Source organism: Podarcis erhardii (assembly GCF_964252035.2).
Source record: "Podarcis erhardii genome assembly, chromosome: 1".
NCBI classification, from domain to species: Eukaryota; Metazoa; Chordata; class Lepidosauria; order Squamata; family Lacertidae; genus Podarcis; species Podarcis erhardii.
In genome coordinates, this window is record NC_138497.1 from 129027411 (window position 1) to 129047524 (window position 20114).

Here is a 20114-nt window from a genome sequence, read left to right on the forward strand (position 1 = left end):
ACCTTTCCATTAAGGGTCCAATTATCTGAAAACTCTCCTTCATACACTGTGTCATCTTCCGAAAGCAAGACACCAGTCCCCTGCATAAAGCAGTATCACAATCATTACAAGCCCTGTTCTGAATAGTTCACATAAACACAGAGTAGTATTAGGGAAGAAAAATGCAGGAAGATGTATATTTTTACAGTAGCCGTAACACAAAGATACAGAACAGTCAATGTGCTGGATCCAAACTTGTCCTTAGCGGGAAGGGCAGAGATCCAGTGGAGACTCATAATGGAAAAAGGTGGAGGAAGGAAGAAGGCAATTTTCACCTATTCCTTTTTCCTTCTGCACTGTCCTCTTCAGTCCCCCAACCCTCCAGAGCAGATTTTCATTGGGGTATAGGGGGTTGCAGGAAGAGGAGGGGTAACTAGCAAAAATTGCCTCCTCTGCTCTTCTACCATTGGGCGCACCCCAAGAGAGGAACTGCTCACAGGTAGTCTGGATCCAATCTGGCATAAATGCTACTTTGAAAAAAGGGGGTGAATTTTTATTTTTACACGTTGAGCACCAAAAAACAGAGTAAGGTTAGGGACTGCTCCTTCAACCGTAAGACACTGGTTTGTACAGTACTCACCATCATTTTATTGCTGCTAAAGGCTCCTTCATAATACAGTCCAAACTGTGTAACCACAACACCATTGCCCTGGCCGAGGTCATCTTGCCACATTCCCATATATTTTTCTCCCCTGAAGAGACAAGAAGGGATTAAGGGCCAAAGCAATCTAAATTTTAAGAAATAAGGCTCACCATACCATCTCCTGTTCTGTGACACTCTGACAACTAAACAACAGACATACTACCCTACCAGCTGAGAAGCCTTTTCGGCAATTAATAGGGTCATATCAGAGCTCTATAATGGGGTTGGCGGGAGGGCACAAACTAGTATACATCTTAACTGCAGTTTATGTATCATTTTCATAAGTTTGCCATTATTATTTTTAATTGTATGTTATTGCACTTTTCAGTATTTCCAAAGAGGACTTATATTAAGGTTTATGAAACATGAATGCTGAGCTAAAATATAAATTAGTAAGTTCAAAGGCAGGTGAGAGATAATTGAGATAATTTATTACGGTCAAAGACCAGCTCACATAACATAACACAATAAAAACAGCACTCATAAAGATAAAATATACAATCGGAGCAGATTGCAGCAATAGCTCATGAGTTAAAGCAATAGCTCATGAGTTAAACAAAGGCAGGTGATTGATTGCTGACATACAAGTTTTAGATTGCATTCCATGTCATCTTGTTAGTGATTTTATTCAAGTAAACTAGAGGGATAAGCAACTACTTAGCATAAGTTTTTAGAATGCTCAGAATCTATTTACCTTGTGATATCGTCAAATACTCCATATCCAGTCTTCTTATCCATCACCCACTGGCCAATGAACATACTGGGAGAGGTAGATGTCAGTTTCCCACTGCGCAGGAGACCATGCCCATGACGCATGTTATCCTGAAAGCTCCCTTCATACACTTCTCCAGTGGCATAGCTGAAATAAAAGAGTGTTATCTCTCTCCCCCTCTGCACACAGAAAACAACATTTTTGGCAGGAATGTGAAAACAGGACAATTATTTCCAGTGATGAGTTTAAGCGGGGGACGGGACGGAGATGTGTTGTATTGTGGATTATGTAGTTCTGTGCAAAAAGAGCATGAACAGATATGGTATCACATCTATGCACAGATTGTCGTGTGAAGCAACATGGGCACATGTATATTTCACTGCATGGACACAAGGCAAAATGCAACTTCCCAGGAGGTGTTCACACAATGAAATGTGTTTGTGAGTGACAACTGTCTCACATGGTGATCTTCATAGGGGTTTCAGTCTGTTCCTACCTGGAAAGGTTTTGCATAGAAAGAAATGGTTTGTGTGTGTGTTAAGTGGCCCTTTGAAGTGCATTGTGGGTTAAATGCTGCTCTCTTTTGGACCACACACGATGACCTTTAAAACAATACTCATGTTGTTTTGTATACTACCTGTAGATGCCTTGTCCACACATTTTGCCCTCCTTCCAATATCCAACATAGCGGTCACTCTTGTTCAGTATTTTGCTTGGTATTTTGTATTCACCGTACCTGCCAATTTGAAAACAATAACAGTCCTGAGCAACTAGAAAACAAGAATATAACATGAAGAGCAGCAATCCCATACACATCTACTTGGCAGTAGGACCCACTGAACACTGTAAGATTTACTTCTGAGTAAACATGTACAGTCATACCTTGGGTTACAAACGCTTCAGGTTGCGTGTTTTTGGGTTGTGCACTGCGCCGAACCCAGAAGTACCGGAACGGGTTACTTCTGGGTTTTGGAGCTTGCGCATGCGCAGAAGTGTTATTTTTTTTATATATAAATATTTATTAAAGTTTTTAAATATAAATGCACAAATAATAAACAGTCTTACTTCTATCACAGACATAATTTCATCACTTCTTTGGGCTCCCTCACGTCTCCCGCTCCCATTTACATCGTTAAAAGTTTTTTCCAAACAAATTATCAACTTGTTTACAATCTCATGTCCACTCATTCAAATATAATCTAGCACTTCTTTCCAAAAAATTTTATATTTTCTTTAGTCTCACTTATCATCAAATTTCAAATCTAATTTAGTGGTGGCCAGTTTTTTATAATCTAGCATCCTTCTTAGCATTCAACCAAATTACAATGTTTTTGTAGATACTTCTTGAATTTCTCCCAGTCTTCCTCCATCTTCTCTTCTCCCAGGTCACGGATTCTGCCAGTCATCTCGGCCAGTTGCATATAGTCCATCAGTTGCATCTGCCACTCTTCCAGTGTGGGTAGATCTTGAGTTTTCCAGTTTTTTGCGATGAGTATCCTTGCTGCCGTTGTTGCATACATAAAAAATGTTCGGTCCTTCTTTAACACCTTCTGGCCGACAATACCCAGAAGGAAGGCCTCTGGTTTCTTAGTGAAGGTATACTTAAATACCTTTTTCAGCTCATTATATATCATTTCCCAGAAGACCTTCACCTTAGGGCATGTCCACCAGAGGTGAAAGAATGTTCCTTCGTTTTCTTTACATTTCCAACATTTATTATCAGACGAATGGTATATTTTGGCAAGTTTAACTGGGGTCATGTACCATCTATATATCATTTTCATTACATTTTCCTTCAGAGCATTACATGCGGTGAAGTTCAGCCCAGTGGTCCACAACCTTTCCCAGTCCTCAAACATAATGTTATGCCCAATGTCCTGTGCCCATTTTATCATAGCCGATTTAACCATTTCGTCTTGTGTATTCCATTTTAACAGCAAGTTATACATTCTAGATAATACCTTAGTCTTTGGTTCTAACAATTCAGTTTCTAACTTCGATTTCTCCACCTGGAACCCTAACTTTTTATCATTTTTAAAAACTTCTTTAATCTGAGCATAATGTAACCAGTCTCGCACCTTATCCTTCATTTTCTCTAAACTCTGCAATTTCCAATTGTCTCCATCTTTTTCTAATATTTCCCAATATTTTGGCCATTTAGCCTCCATATTGGGTCTTTTTAGGGCCTTAGCCTCCAGAGGTGAGAGCCACCTTGGAGTTTTATTTTCCAGTAAGTCTTTGTATTTTGTCCAGACATTAAACACTGCTTTCCTGACAATATGGTTCTTAAAGGCCTTATTGATCTTAACTTTATCATACCATAAGTATGCATGCCAACCAAAAGCATTGTTAAAACCTTCCAAGTCCAACACATCAGTGTCTTCGAGAAGTAGCCAGTCTTTTAGCCAGCAAAAAGCTGCGGCTTCATAGTACAACTTTAAGTCTGGCAGGGCAAAGCCCCCTCTTTCTTTCGCATCTGTTAATATCTTAAACTTAATTCTGGGCTTTTTGCCCTGCCAGACAAATCTGGATATATCTTTCTGCCACTTCCGGAAGCACTCCGTTTTGTCCACAATCTGTAATGTTTGAAACAAAAACAACATTTTTGGCAATACATTCATCTTGATAGCAGCAATTCGGCCTAGCAAAGAAAGCTTCAATTTTGTCCAACTATCCAAGTCTCTCTTAATTTCAGACCAACATTTTTCATAATTATCCTTAAATAGACTCAGGTTTTTTGCTGTTATGTTTACCCCTAGGTATTTTACTTTTTTAACCATAGTTAGTTCTGTTTCTCTCTGAAACCTTTCCGACTCTATATCTGTCAAATTTTTTCCCAACACTTTAGTTTTCTGTTTATTTAATTTAAATCCTGCCACCCGACCAAAATCCTGTATCAATTGTAATACTCTTTTCGTACTAGATTCTGGCTCCTGCAGAGTCAAAACTAGGTCATCTGCAAAAGCTTTCAGTTTATATTGTTTCGCTCCGACCTGAATCCCTCGCATGCGCAGAAGTGTTAAATTGCGCTTTGTGCATGCACAGAAGCACCGAATCGCAAACCCGCGCGTACGCAGACACGGCACTGTGGGTTGCAAACGTGCCTCCCACACGGATCACGTTCGCAACCCAAGCATCCACTGTATTGAATAATACTAAAAATGTACTATGTATCTGTGAATTATGTGTAAAGGAGTAACGGTTAATGAATTATATGATATGCAATTATAAAACACCTATATATCACTTTTCTATACGTGTATATCTGGTGGTAGCTATATAAATTTAAGCACGCGTAACAGATTCAGCCAACAATTCCTAGCATGCAGTTCAAACTGTGACTGCTTTATTTTTGACACTGCATTGACTTCATGAGAGAACAAGTTTAGCTCTCCAGAATTTCATACAAATTTTGAATTGAAGGTAAAGTAATAAAAATCACTTGAGAAACAGCACTGGTATTTTCACCTGTGAAACAGAAGGCTAAATAGAAGTTTTAGGAAAGTGTCTTACAGACAAATCCCTAATACACTGTTTAAAAAAGTACACTACTACATAATAGAATTCTTTAGTTTAACACCATAGATGTCTCAAACCCAAACCCAACCCCCCCCCCAGGAGTGCACAGCTACAATCTTTCATGTTCAGGAGTTTCAGCTGCAAAGGATTACTATACTGCAACAGTTGCACAAGCACTGTATGGATGTACTTTTATTTTAGCACCATCCAGATTTCTAACATGCACACAAATCTGGCAAGGTGTTTGAACAGAAAAAAAGCACACGGGGGGTGAAGGAGAGGGTTTAATTTTACATTGCAAGCTGCTTGTTACAGTGATTAAAATGAAACCCTGAGTACCTGAGACTTACTCCCAGGTAAGCATGGGTTGAACCCAAGTTGCACTTTGAGCAGATCCATTGAAATTAATGGATATAAGTTAGTCATGCCCACTACATTTCAATGGTTCTACTATGAGTAAGATCAACACTGGATATAACCCAATATATGATGTGACAACTTAAGTTAGTTTCACAAAACTCCTAAAAACTATTTTGACAGCTAAATAAATCCATCAGCCAAAGGGAGGTTATCTAACATCTTGCTGGTGGTAAGACAATTTTAAGTAATAATTAGACTTCTCTTTCTCCAACCCCAAATTTGGTTTAACTCTTTGTACCTACCCATCTTCCAGGCCACTTCTGAACATGCCAGAATACATTCTTCCATCTGCCCATTTCAAAACTCCCCTGAAATATACAGAGTGCCATAGTTAGACCAGTTCCTCATTTGAATTAGCATAACACGTTTTATGCAAGACTATTACATCGTTCAAAGGACTACTGCATTTTTTCTGGCTAGGTTTTAGAGCTCAAGGTTAAGTGGTCATAGAATAGGCAGCTTTTCATTTATTGTACTCTGCTTTATTCAGATTTAAATACTTTTTACATGCCTTTTTTCACTTGTTACCTAGCTTTAAGCAAAAAGAAAGAAAGAGAAGAAGATGTAAAAGAAGAGAACAGGGGAAAACTTCAGGTGCTTGAAAAGATTTATTGCAAGTCCAATATGTTAAAGAAAAAATCCTTCCTCGTGAGGCGTGTTTTCAGCAGCAATTTTCACCAAATGCAAGCGATGATGTAACAACAGAAGTCAGCACATTTTCCATGCAATTAGTGAAAATCTCTCTCTTTTTTTGGCCTGTTATTATTGGTGCTTTTGTGCTTGGTTTTAAGTAAACAGGACAGCCTCTTAACTAGCGAACATGTACATAAGAACATCTGAACAGTTTCACCTTCCATGTGGTTTCCCGGAAAGCCATCGACCATTGTAAGTGGCGTCCTTAAGCCGAGGATCTTTGTAAAAGGTGTATTTGGCACTCCGTGAGATAGGGGGCTCTTGCCTCTGAATGTTTCCGCTAACTCCATAAGGAGGCAAGTCAGTCGTCCCTTTTAAGGCCTGATCCACTGCTTGGCTTATCGCTCTCAGCCATTTAGTCTGAAACAATTACAGTAAAAGTATTCAAGGTTTTGCCTACCCTTTGTGTTCCTCCTCTCTATTCATAACTACTTTTATGGGAATACTGAAGGAATCTCTTGGAGTTAGTCTGATAGGACTTATTGGTGCCACAGAATCAATAAATGATAAAAATCACAGAACTGCAAAAGTTCATCTGCTCCAGCAATCTTAACCTTTTCAGACTTGGGGCCCCATTTACCTTCTGCCTGGAACAAAGGGTCAGTTTTTAATACACCACCATATTATGGTCATCATTCTCTACGTCACTTAAAAACAAACTAAACTTAAATTTAAAAATACCGTATTTTTTGCTCTATAAGAGTCACTTTTTCCCTCCTAAAAAGTAAGGGGAAATGTGTGTGTGTCTTATGGAGCGAATGCAGGCTGCGCAGCTATCCCAGAAGCCAGAACAGCAAGAGGGATCGCTGCACAGCGATCCCACTTGCTGTTCTGGCTTCTGGGATTCAGAATATTTTTTTTCTTGTTTTCCTCCTCCAAAAACTAGGTGCGTCTTATGGCCTGGTGTGTCTTACAGAGCGAAAAATACGGTAATAATTGGCAATGAATGCATTGGCATGAACCATCTATGGGCCAACTATAGATCACAAGTCACTATTTGAAGACCAGTGATCTAGTCCTGGTCTCCTTCTAAACCATGATGCTACATACTCAGCTACAGCAATGTGGACCATACTCGCATGTCTTCTATACCATGGGCTACCGTCTACGAGCAAAACAATGTTAGTTTTGCTCCTCCCATTTGCACAGACAGGAAACAGACCGCAACTCCTGTCTTAGCGTTACATTTGATCCATGGATGATTTCACTCCCAACAAACTATGATCAGCCAAGAACAAACTTCGGCTTACAAGATTGTGTTGCAAAATGAACCATCATCTCTGATTTGAATGCAACACTAAATTGTGGCTTGTTTCATCCACATACAACCGGAAAGGAGGTGAACAACTCAGATAGGCATGTTTGCAGTATACCATTAACTATGGTTTGCCGTGCTGTGCAAGCAGGGTCACTGTATGTTGATTTCCCTTTGGTTACAGAGTGAAATAAGCAGAGAAAATAAGCTTACAAAGTACCGTATTTTTCCCTCTATAGGACGCACCAGACCATAGGACGCACCGGACCATAGGAGGGGGAGAACAGGGAAAAAAAATGTTTTTCTTGTTCTCCCCCTCTAAAACAGGGTGCGTTCAAGGTGCATTCACCCGAGCTTGTGGGGCTGGCGGTGGGGGGAAGCGCTGCTCTGTCTCCGTCTCACTGTTCTGGCTTGGGAACAGCCCTCCTTTGCACGCGGCCATCCCCAAGCTAGAACAGCGAGACGGAGTGCTCTGCAGCGCTCCGTCTCCCTGTTCTGGCTTTGGGCTTAGCTGTGCAGCCTGCATTCGCTCTATAGGATGCACACACATTTCCCCTTAATTTTTGGAGGGGGAAAAGTGTGTCCTATAGAGTGAGAAATACGGTACTCTATGTTCAAAGTAGCTAAGGCACTTAAGATGGCTCTCACAAGTAAGCCAAGCCCACATTCCTTGTGGGGAAGTAATGGAGGAAGACCACAACTCATGCACTATCTGGCATCTCCAAACAGGACTGGGGATGTATGCTGACTGGAGCCCTAAGAAATGCTGCTGGTCAGTGTACACAATAGAGTTAAACAGACCAATGGTTTGACTCGGTATAAGGCAGCTTCCTATGTTCCTGCCGCTAACCTACCTGGCAAGTGGTGCAAACAGGGGAGGAGAGAATGCAGTTTCTGTGCCTGCCTACCTTTTCCTGTGGTGTTGATGAAACAAGAATGAACTGTTCTTCTGGTGTAGTGACCCTCAAACCATTCCTAGTATGAAGAAAGACCAAAAAACCAAAAAGGTTCATGTAAAAAGAACATAAGAAAATAAAAAATAATTGAACAGATAACTGTAGCTAGCACAGGCAAAAATTAATACCAAAGCAAAGGGGCAGAGTTGCATTCTATTTTCTGTCCTTTTCCTTCTAGCCTCTGGCTTAAAGAAATGTTCAACCTTTCCCTAAATTCATGAGAAATGGAGAATCTCCATTTGCAACAGTAAAGTGCCATGTAATCTAACACCTTCCATCCTATTTCAGTCTCTTATCACTAGCGATTATAAGGAAGACTGTACTCTGTGCCAAAATAAAATGAAGAAGTTCCAAGTTATGCAAGTTAAGTAAAGTATTTATGCTTATCTGGCATCTTTTACTTTACCTATGCCAGATCCTGAAACCACTAGATTTATTCAGCCATCCTTTTGTTTCATAAGAAATTACCAAGCTGCCAAGCCTACACAGTAATACCTCCGCGAATGTTCGCCTTGTCTAGCGTCCATTCCAATGAATGTCCACGGCAAACCTGGAAGTACCGGAACGGGTTATTTCCAGGTTTGCATGCGCAGAAGCACAAACCGCTCCACATGTGTGCACAGACATGGCGCTTTGCCCTGCATCATTTTCGGCTAGCAGCCGGGGCTCCGGAATGGATCCCGGCTGCAAAACAAGGTACGACTGTACTCACATCCATATGGACTAGAAATGCTGCTTCAAGCTAAGAAAAAAGGTTGTAGGAAGCTGAATTCTGCACCAATATCACATTGCATAAATATTCTTCCCTGTCTAAACACAAGAAATGCCATGGCATTCTTCCTTACAAAAGTGACACTGGAATACTTCTTAGGGGTTTAGTCTAGTTTTAAATGTATTGACTGTTCTATGTTTTTGTTTTTAATTATCTAATATGTAAAATGGCTTAAGATAGTAATCTAGAGGGCAATTAATAAATCAAAAATGATGATGAGGATAATAATAAATAAATAAATAAATAAATAATACAGTGGTGCCTTGCAAGACGAAATTAATCCGTTCCGTGAGGCTCTTTGTATAGCGGTTTTTTCGTCTTGCGAAGCAAGCCCATTGACAGCTTAGCAGATTAGCGCTATTAGCGGTTTAGCGGCTTTTAGCGGATCAGCTGATAAGCGGCTTATCAGCGGATCAGCTGATAAGCGGCTTAGGGCTTAGGAAAAAGGGGGGGGAAGGGAAAAAACCCCGCAGGAACTCGCAAGACATTTTCGTCTTGCGAAGCAAGCCCATAGGGAAATTCGTTTTGCGAAGCGCCTCCAAAAGGGAAAACCCTTTCGTCTAGCGGGTTTTCCGTCTTGCGAGGCGTTCGTCTTGCGGGGCACCACTGTAATACAGATTAGACCGCACTGGTTTGAATGATTTCAGCATATCTGCATTTACAAGACTTAATGTCCAGCCAATACTGAATAAGTTAATTTTTCATGTTTATACTTCTGCTCTCTAGGTCTTTGGGGGAGTGTCTGTCATGTGACAAAGACACATGAGAGCAGAAGCAGCAAAGCAGGCTGGGAAGTGCTGGGACTGCACAATCATTTGGGCCTACTAAAGTTATTCAGGGCTAACTGCTAACTGTTGAGTCACTCTGGCATGTGACTTCATAGCCAGTTTCTCTTTTGTACTCTCTGTAAGATGACAGTGAGTGTTTGTCTGCTTCAGTTGTGAGCAGTATGTAATCTCAGTCAAACTGTTTGGAACCATGTTGTTTATGAAGAAGTTTATTTTAACTCAGTAAAGCTTTTATTCTTTGAAACTCTGCATTATTAATTTACGCTGCGTGTCAAATACATGCTTAAAATGAGCAACATCTACACCTGCGATAACTTTATCTCACTAACCACAAGCATGATAATCACATTATTGTGATTATTAACCACATTATTAACCTGTGGTCCTTCCAGCTGCTCCTGGATTATGATGAACATCATCCCTGGCCATTGGCTGGCTGAGGCTGATGGGAGTTGGAGTCAAAAAGCAGCTGGATAGGCCACAAGGTTCCCCACCACTGCCTTTAAGGGATGCATGTTGAGTAGCACTTCGGAGACAAAGAGCACAAAAGACCTGGAGTACCTAAGACGTTTCAAAAGAAAAACTCATCTCATCGACAACAGCAACAAAATAATTTCTATTTGAGGGATGGCCTTGACATACTTACATATTACCAGACTCTTCTGAAACAGGTTCTACCCACAATGTGGACAAGGAAAATATATGATGAGTTGAAAACTGCAAAGAAAAGCAAAAGAGGAAAAGCATCAACCTTCCTATTAGGATTAGATTCACTCTGTGTGTGCGTTCCTTCTTCAGTGTTTCTTCCCCTTTGGAAACAGAATGACATTAAGCCACACTGCTGAAATGCAACTGCTATATCTCCTAACGAGTTCCCATTCACCCCCCATTTGATAAGTTCAAATTGCACAGCTTGCAAAGCTGCAACCATATTTATGCCAAATAGCGGGCTCTATGAACCAGAGCTCAGTGCATAGGATACCCTGTTCCTACCGTTTGTTTAAGGGGCAGCAAAGGATAGTGCTGCTGTATGCTAGGGATGGAAGATATTTTCCAGTCTCGCCAGAAGACAGGGAGAAACTGTGCACAACTATTTTTTGTCTTTCAACTTTTTTTTGCAAGTGAGAGGCAATGCTGTTCAAAGACCCAAAACATAATGTTCCAAAACCTAATGCCGGCAATATCAATGGCACTAATGAGGTGGTGGCTGGGCAGGCAGAATAGACCCAATTCTGAATTGTGTTTCAGAACCCCAATAGAGAGAGGTGGGGAATGAGCTACATTGCACGGAAGACAGAACAGGCTTGGTATCCAAGGTTCTTGTCACCCATACGAGACCCAGTAGTGGAGGAAGGGGCTTCGGTACCCGGGGCGGCGGGGGCGTGGCACATCGCCTGGGGGTGTGTGGTACGTGGTACGTCGCCCGTGCGAGTGTCCCAAGGGGGAGGAGCCTGTCCGCGGCAATGTCACCCCCCCAGGCTGGCACCCAGGGTGACCTGCCCCCTTCCTCCGTCACTGACTAGACCTAGCGACAACCCATATGGACCTCATGTCGTCTTTGTATGTGTTCTTCTGAAGAGCGTGGGGAGAGAGTTCTGACTGCTACAGAACTCTGAAAATATCCTTTTACTGTGAGGTGCCCCATCCATTCAGGTATAACAGGAACAATTCAGCTCTAATCCCCAGTATGCGCTTACCTGAGCATGGACCAAGGCATCGTTAAAGAGGATGAACCAGTTTACTGAGAATCTCCCAGCATGCTGCAGTGACAGTCCCCGATTGCTGCTCTCACAGATTAGTCGCCGTTCGGGTTTCCTCAAGGAATCCTAGAATTGAGGAGTGAGGCAGGCACACAAATTAGGTCGACTATGCCTATTATCACCCCTGTGTCATTAACAGTAGTGCGCACTCATCACAGATGAGGTCTGAATTTGCATGCATCTCAGCCGTAACAGGAAATTAGGATTATTTGCTAAATACAATACTTTCTGAAATTGGAAGCACCGCAGCCATGAAGAGAGGGGAAGGGAAGGGAAGGAAACTACGGTGACATCACTGTGGGGAAAATGAAATCCTACAGTTGAAGAGTTGTGCTAGCAGAGACTACAGCAATGCCCACATACTGTCATTTTGCCAGGAAAGGTCTTCCAGAAGCCCAGCGTGTATTCAGCTTCTTTCCTTTTCCTGCTAAGATGGACAGCAAGGGTTTCATAACAAGAACTGGCATCCTGGAGGCTCTGGTATTCTGGAGATGTCTACAGAGAAGGAACAAACAAAACAAGGTTAGCAATTGATAGTTGCTTCCAGAGACCTATTGCAGTATTTCATTACAGTAATTGCAGTTTCTGAAAACGTTATATTTTAATCAGCTGAAACAACTTCTCTGTGATTGAACACTATGAATAATATTTAAGTAACTAAAAAGAACACAAATACAATGAAGAATAAACCGCTTAGTTATTGTAACAAATGCAACTGCATTTGCACTTTTTTTTTAACTGATTAAAAATATTACGCCGCCTGGAATGATTATGTTAGCAATGAGATCAAAAAAACAAACACAAAATGTCTCCTGTTTAGTGAAACTTTCTTATCCAACAACTTACCACTTCAAAACACGTAGCAAGCTTTAGTAAAGTTCTAGCGTAATTATGAAGTCGTCGGATTGGCAAGAAAAACAGAGTATTTAACACTTCTACCAATGGGAGAGCCTCCTCATTTGTCTCTGACAGATCCTGAAGCAATGCCTGGCTTTTAGTTAAGAAATCCCTACAGTATAAAGACAGATGTGTGTTAATGTTTTGACAATGCTTTCAGTGCAACACTTACTATACTTATGTCTGACTCTTCTTCTGTGGAACTCAGAACATATTTATATATGGTTTCCAGGTGTCCTTTCACCCAGGCAGCTTGCAAACTGGTTTGGATCTGCTTAGCTTCAGCTGCGGAACACCACCATCTGACTTTGGGCACAGATATACATGGTTACATGTCCTTTCAATGATACAGAGGTCAGGCAGTATGAGTTAGACCAGGCTTCCTCAACCTCGGCCCTCCAGATGATTTGAGACTACAATTCCCATCATTCCTGACCACTGGTCCTGATAGCTAGGGATCATGGGAGTTGTAGGCCAAAAACATCTGAAGGGCCGAGGTTGAGGAAGCCTGAGTTAGACCTACCCCAGGACTACTGCACTTAAAAAATACTCAAGGCTAATGTTTTGCATTAATTTCTAGGAGTCCTTAGAGCATGAAGCTTCACTTGTATAAAATACTACAGTTGCATTCACGCATAAAAGGTAAGCCAAGAAGCTTGGCTTAATAAACTATACTGTGCAAAAGCTGCATTCTTTGTGCAAGCACCTGAACATTCCTACTCTGCATAAACAAACTAGCAAGAGGATGACTTAAGTGCTAGGTTCCAACCCAAAACTGTGGTTTGTTTCTCTCTAAAACAGGCCATGATCCGTATGTAAACAGCAAACCATGACTCACAGCCTGTTTAGGGAGCAGCAAACCACATACCTGAGTTCAAATGTAACACTAAGCTATCACTTTCCTGGCTTGTTACCTGCTTGCACACAGTTCGGGCACGGTGTGGTTTATTACACCAAGCTTCTTGGTTTACAGCTGCTTGAGAACGCAGCCTGTGTGTTTTGCTATCTCTTGTTAGAAGTGATACGGATTTACTGGGAATCAAATACATAAATTGCTACTTATTAACAAGACTAGTTTCTTTATTTAAACTAGAGGTATCTAACCTGTGGACTATACACCACCCCCGCAATACGTTCTGGGTGTTCCCTGCCCCACCCTGTGGCATGTCTTTGAAATTTATTTTTTATTTAGATTTAAGCCATTTATATCCCTCCCTTCATCCAAAGATTGCAGAGCAGTAACAGCGTAAGTCAACAAAATGTTATATACATACATAAATATCATAGTGTCATCATAAGCAAAGCCTCTACTATGGACATATGAATAAGTATCAGTAACAATACCCCAAAGCCTACGTCAAAAGCCATGATTGAGTTGGCATCTGAATACCATCAGAGACCATGCTCAACCAAATTCAGTGGGCAGAGAGTTCCAGAGCTGACTGCTGCTAACCACTAGCCAAGTATATTTCCTGCATCACCGAAGGAAGTTGATACGCCCTTTGCCTATCAGCTGTATAAGGTAAAGGTAAAGGGACCCCTGACTATTAGGTCCAGTCGTGACCGACTCTGAGGTTGCGGCACTCATCTCGCTTTATTGGCCAAGGGAGCCGGCGTACAGCTTCCAAGTCATGTGGCCAGCATGACTAAGCCGCTTCTGGCAAACCAGAGCAGCGCACGAAAACGCCGTTTACCTTCCCGCCGGAGCGGTACCTATTCATCTACTTGCACTTTGACGTGCTTTCGAACTGCTAGGTTGGCAGGAGCTGGGACCGAGCAACGGAAGCTCACCCCGTCACGGGGATTCGAACTGCCGACTTTCTGATTGGCAAGTCCTAGGCTCTGTGGTTTAACCCACAGTGCCAGTGCCTCCAAAAATAGAGCCTTTCAAGTTTTCCAATGCAATTTTTAAGTGCTAAATTAAAAGTGGTGGAAAATCTACTCAAATATTACACGAGACTGCGTTGGTGAACGCAATCATTTACTGCTTTTGACTTCTTCTGTGCTGCTGTTTGCAACGAAACATCGAACTTACAATGAATTTGTACAGCTACGAAATAAGTTATGGTGGAAATTTGGAAAGGAAGGCTTGCAAGGCAGAGAAGAGCGACACATCAAAGCTTTGGGAACAAAGGAGTAGCTTAGTGAACTAAACAGCAGGGCCACTCTACATGATTAACGAGGTGCTGCCACAGAAGCATCAAACGCATCTACCTTGCCTAGTTCCACGACTTCTCATTTTCGAAGGAGCTTCAAGGGGGGGAAAGTGCTCTCTTTCTTTTTTTTTTAATCAGGATGCTCTTTTTCTCAGCCACCAGACTAACCATCTGGATGGTTTGCATTTTTAAAGTGCTTTGAGAGCAACACTTGGAAGTCACAATACACAAGCATCAAGGAGTATCAGAACTATCGTAAGACCAAGTCTCGGCTAATGTCTCAAAGGAAATGCCGCTAAGTTGCCTGACAATGAGGAGTCCTGGTGAGCTGCTGCTTCCCTTTTATGATGAATTACTTAAAAGGCTGTACAAAGGAATAGTCACAGAAGACCATCTCATATCATTAGCCACTGACATTGGTATCTTGCTGCAAAGATCTCATTTCCTGAATCAGTCATTCTAAGCATATAACCGTTATCTGGAGAGACACAGTCCTACATCCTTTGATACCCATAATGGAAGAAATGACTAATGCTTCAATGGTTTTCAACACAGATAATAAGAATAGAGCTACCTAATAGATCCTGACCACCATATAAGGCCCTTATTACTCCACACAATACCTGACATTAGGATCCAAATGTTATATATGCTTATTACAGGCTGACTGTTTGAGCCAGAATTTGGGATGAAACTTGGGACTTCTATTAAATTTGTCTCATTTCACCTGTTAAGGGGTAGGATCCTTTCCTGTGAGCAAAGCACTGATAGCTCACAATGACATCCTAAAAGGGTTTTCATTATTCTAAAGTGTAAGAAACTTTATTTCAGGGATTCATCTGACAAAGGGAAGGTAAGCAAGCAACTTTCATAATAATGAAAAAAACCTAGGAAGCTGGGAAGGTATTATTACAATTTGTTCCCCGTCCTTCACCCTATGATTCCAGGGTGTGTTATAACAATTAAAACATAACATTAACATTAAAATGCAATATTGGGTAAAGGTAAAGGTAAAGGGAGCCCTGACCATTAGGTCCAGTCGTGGCCGACTCTGGGGTTGCAACTCTAGGGTTGCGCCGCTCATCTCGCTTTATTGGCCGAGGGAGCCGGCGTACAGCTTCCGGGTCATGTGGCCAGCATGACTAAACCACTTCTGGAAAACCAGAGCAGCACACGGAAACGCTGTTTACCTTCCCACCGGAGCTGTACCTATTTATCTACTTGCACTTTGACGTGCTTTCAAACTGCTAGGTTCGCAGGAGCTGGGACCGAGCAACAAGAGCTCACCCCGTTGTGGGGATTCGAACCGCCAACCTTCTGATCGGCAAGTCCTAGGCTCTGTGGTTTAACCCACAGCGCCACCCGCATCCCTAAAATGCAATATTACACAATACTAAAAACTGTCTAAAACAACTTAAAATTGCAAACCTAAGGTGGGTCTTAAAAAATATACACCTCAAGAGCCAAAAGTGTGTGAACAGGTGCATTTGCAGGTACTGCAAGAGACACCAACTTCAGACACTAACAGACCACCCCTACCTACCTACCTACCTACCTTCCTTTCTCTCTCTATCTCTCTCTTTCTGTAGAACCGCTGCTAAGGATTGTACAAGATTCTATGCAGCTGCACTACTAACCATTATCTTAGCATTCACAGTAAGCAGAGCTACTAGATTCACACATGGATACATTGGTAATACACCAGGATTTGCAGACATTACTGTAACATCAAATCACCAGACTCAACATCCAGAAGGACTAACTTACATTGCTGGTTTGGAGAGAAGCGTAAATCCTCCCATCACCAGAAAGTTTGTCAAGGAAGTGCAGAACCTAAATCAGAGGCATTAATGAAGAAAAGTGAGAAAGCCTAGGCATTTCAAATGGAAATCAGCCTGATGAATTTGCTGGATGAAGGACCTAAGGAGCGAGTGTGAACAACCTCTTTTTGACTAATGGAAAACTTACATCACCACCTTACAGTCTCACATTGTGCTTACAGCATGATCTTTCTCTGCAGAATAGTTGCTTCAATAACCATTAACACCTTGTCCACACTGCAGCTTCCTCCCACACTAGTATTGCCACACACACCACAAAAAATGGGTGAAAATCTATTATAGGAAGACTCACAATGTGGGACTACAAGGGTAACACAAGAACACACAATGTGCCCCCTTTGAAATAATGGTGTTAGCTTATAGGATGCAGCCTTCAAAGAACTTTTTGCACAATGCCCATGTCAACAGGGCTTGCACAGTGAGCATCTGCCACAATGCATCAAAATGAACAGCAATTTCACACCACGAGTTCTGGTGGATTGCACCTTAAAGATTAAATGACTGGCAAGCTTTAACATTCCATCATATCCACAATAGTACATCAATGATGCCTGAGCATTTAACATGCCCAATCATTCCATTTCAGTGTCAACTCAGCCACAAATGTGGCTGTGTGACTTTTCTCTTGAAATTTTACATGAGGGAGAATTCAAGGAGGCTTGCAATCTGAAGTGGTACAGTCCAGAACAAACACTTGCCAACACTTGCCAACTGAATGCGTAAAGTTCAGCCCTACAGTACAAGTCAATAATTCAGGTGATAGCAAGTGTGCTGTTTCAAGTCTGTCTTTCTTTGTTTCATCTTAGTTTTTCCTTGTAACACGTCGTGCCTGAAACAATAAATCTCCAGAGAATAAAAAAGAGATACTTGCTCAGTGTAACTTTCCAAAAAGAGGCTTGAATGCTTCAGGACAGCCAAGTTCTTTGCCTCTTTTGACCCTTGAATAAAGCTTGTCAAAGAGGCTCCATGCTGACCGATTAGGTAACACAGCTTGCTGAACGTACTAGCCATTTCCTGCAACAGCTGCACTGTCGATGAAACACCTAAATTATCTGCAGGGGAGATGAGCAAAAAATATGCAGTGAGCTATTTGAGGCTGGGGTCTGCACTAAGGAGTGGAAACTTTTTTTAGTTCAATACATCATGAACAAGAATTAACCCAGGCTATCAAAACATGCAATAATTTTAAAGGAGATGGCAACAAATGTCATTAACCATTTTTCCACTCTCCTTGCAAAACAAAACCACACAACTTTCAAGGCTGCAATTCCTAAACCCCTTTACCTGAAATTAAGCCTTACTAAATTCAATAGGACTTGCTTCTGAGCAGACATGGTTAGGACTGTGTTGTTGTCAATTAGGATTAGAATTACAGGCAGGGACAATTTTGTGCACGACCAGCTGACGCATGACCGTCAATGCATGGGTACTTTTGGACCTGGAAGAGGTCAGACCGGGGTGTAACGGGGCGTCGTAGGCTTATGCATGCTCTGCCAATGCGAATGGAGGGCAGGAACCGAATCCCTGCACAAAATGGTCACCACCAGTATTGATAATCATTGTACTACTTATACAAGCTCAACATCAAGCAGCCACAACATTGTGTCCAGTCTTCCCTCTAAGTTTGCCAAATGTTGGTCTGACATTAGGCAAGTTTTTTCCACTATGGAATCATGGGTTTATGAATGTGTACTCTTAAAGAAGAGAGATCTATTACAGTTCTGAGTAATGCATCTGGTGTACTATGTCCAAGTTGTCCCATTTCTTTTCTAATGCTATTACAGGATATTTATGACATAAGATCCATTTTGTTGAAGATGCCAAAATGGACATTGTATTCTCCATATATTCAAAGTTATCTGACCATAAAAGGACTACTTGTGGAAATTAACCCGCCCCCCATTATACGAGCATTTACACAGCTTAATGTTCAAACTACACCCACCAAATATGTGACTTTAATTTTTTTTAAAGAAGCCAACAAACGATTGCCTTTGTAAATGTGGATCAGACCAGATCAAAGACATTGTGCATTGTATCATGTTTTAAATCTTGTGCAAGCTTGCTAGGGCAGGTGTGCTCAGCTGGTGGATGAGCCCATTATTTAACTTGCCTAGGAATAGATTCCTCTATTCATTTCAGAATTTTTTAGAAGGCCAATTGGATGATGTCAAAATTAGATGCAGACAAGCCTGGCCTGAGGCAAGGGTGGGTGGGCGGCAACGGCAACATGATGGAAGGCAGTCAAAAGATAGGACTGCTGCTTTATAGATACAGTGGTACCTCAAGATGCGAACGGGATCCATTCCGGAGCCCTGTTCGCATCTAGAAGCATACGTAACCCGTGTCTGCGCGTGCCACGTTTCAGCGCTTCTGCGCATGATGTCATTTTGAGTGTCTGTGCATGCACAAGCAGCAAAACCCGGAAGTACAGTGGTACCTCAGGTTACATACGCTTCAGGTTACATATGCTTCAGGTTACAGACTCCGCTAACCCAGAAATAGTGGTTCAGGTTAAGAACTCTGCTTCAGGATGAGAACAGAAATTGTGCTCCAGCGGCGCGGCGGCAGCAGGAGGCCCTATTAGTTAAAGTGGTGCTTCAGGTTCAGAACAGTTTCAGGTTAAGTACGGACCTCCGGAATGAATTTAGTACTTAACCTGAGGTACCACTGTAACGCGCGGAGCTCAACTCGAACCTGCTCATCCTGAAGCACATTCAACCCGAGGTATGACTGTACAGTCAGGGCTGCCAGCTGAGGCTCACCTGGAAGGGGGCTTGTGGTGTATTAAGTATTAAAAGAGCAGTGCTGTGTCTTGAGAAACAGCAGGAGATTCATTTTAGCACAAAGACAGCTTGCAGTGCTTTCCTTATCTGAACCTCTCAGCAAAACATCATGCATATGGGCAAAGAGGGGAGAGATATCTGATTACAGAGGTTTGGGTGCATAATGAAGTAGAAGACAAGATCATGGCAGGTACTGCCTTCCAGGAACATACAAACATCAAGAGGTTGTGTTTCTAAAGAAGTCACAATCAGAAAAGTGATGCTGCTTACCTAATCCCAAGAGGGGTCTGAGAACTTGAGATTTTATAGCACTCAGTTTGGAATAGAACTGTCTCTCCATCGAAGCCAACTCATGCAGACTTGCAATGTAGCCCATAATGTTTTTGTCCACTAAAGCCAAACAGTTATTCCCACCAGCCATCACACTGCTAATGTACCCTAGCTGGAGGGAAGACAGACTGTATTAAAAATCCCCTAGATAAGGGGTTTACAAATAACCATGACTAAATATCGAAATCAAGCTCTTCTGTGTTACACACCTTACACAATGGAACACTCACAAAATGCAGATAGGTTTCATTAACATGGGCTATGTATACATTCTGCCGTCTAATCGGAAACCTTGTTGTATAGCCAGAAATCAAGATATAAAAATAAATATAGCAGTCAAATGACTTATTAGATTGGCCCAATTCATATGCCACAATCTTGGACTGATAAAATATGCTTTATCAGTCCAAGAACAAGCTGGTGTCTCTGCCTAAACACTCTTCCCCCCCACCCCTGCAACACATACTCAGTTTGGGCACCAATATCCTGACACGTTATACCACAGTTTCCTGTGATATCCAGTGTGATCACATCAGCTCCTTCAAAT

The 20114-nt window shown here is 41.8% G+C and overlaps 1 protein-coding gene across 1 annotated transcript in view; it reads right to left on the reverse strand.

Annotated features, from left to right (window-relative positions):
• Positions 1 to 20114, reverse strand: part of ALS2 (alsin Rho guanine nucleotide exchange factor ALS2) — a 51963-nt gene that overhangs the window by 14261 nt on the left and 17588 nt on the right. The window contains exons 10-23 of the mRNA XM_081850285.1: positions 19508 to 19679; positions 17319 to 17503; positions 16378 to 16439; positions 12404 to 12566; positions 11921 to 12052; positions 11495 to 11623; positions 10444 to 10514; positions 8190 to 8256; positions 6184 to 6386; positions 5576 to 5641; positions 2032 to 2130; positions 1377 to 1541; positions 620 to 731; positions 3 to 80 (exon numbers count right to left, since the gene is read on the reverse strand). Coding sequence (XP_081706411.1) covers positions 3 to 80; positions 620 to 731; positions 1377 to 1541; positions 2032 to 2130; positions 5576 to 5641; positions 6184 to 6386; positions 8190 to 8256; positions 10444 to 10514; positions 11495 to 11623; positions 11921 to 12052; positions 12404 to 12566; positions 16378 to 16439; positions 17319 to 17503; positions 19508 to 19679 — 1704 coding nt within the window. The remainder of the gene's footprint in view (positions 1 to 2; positions 81 to 619; positions 732 to 1376; positions 1542 to 2031; positions 2131 to 5575; positions 5642 to 6183; positions 6387 to 8189; positions 8257 to 10443; positions 10515 to 11494; positions 11624 to 11920; positions 12053 to 12403; positions 12567 to 16377; positions 16440 to 17318; positions 17504 to 19507; positions 19680 to 20114) is intronic.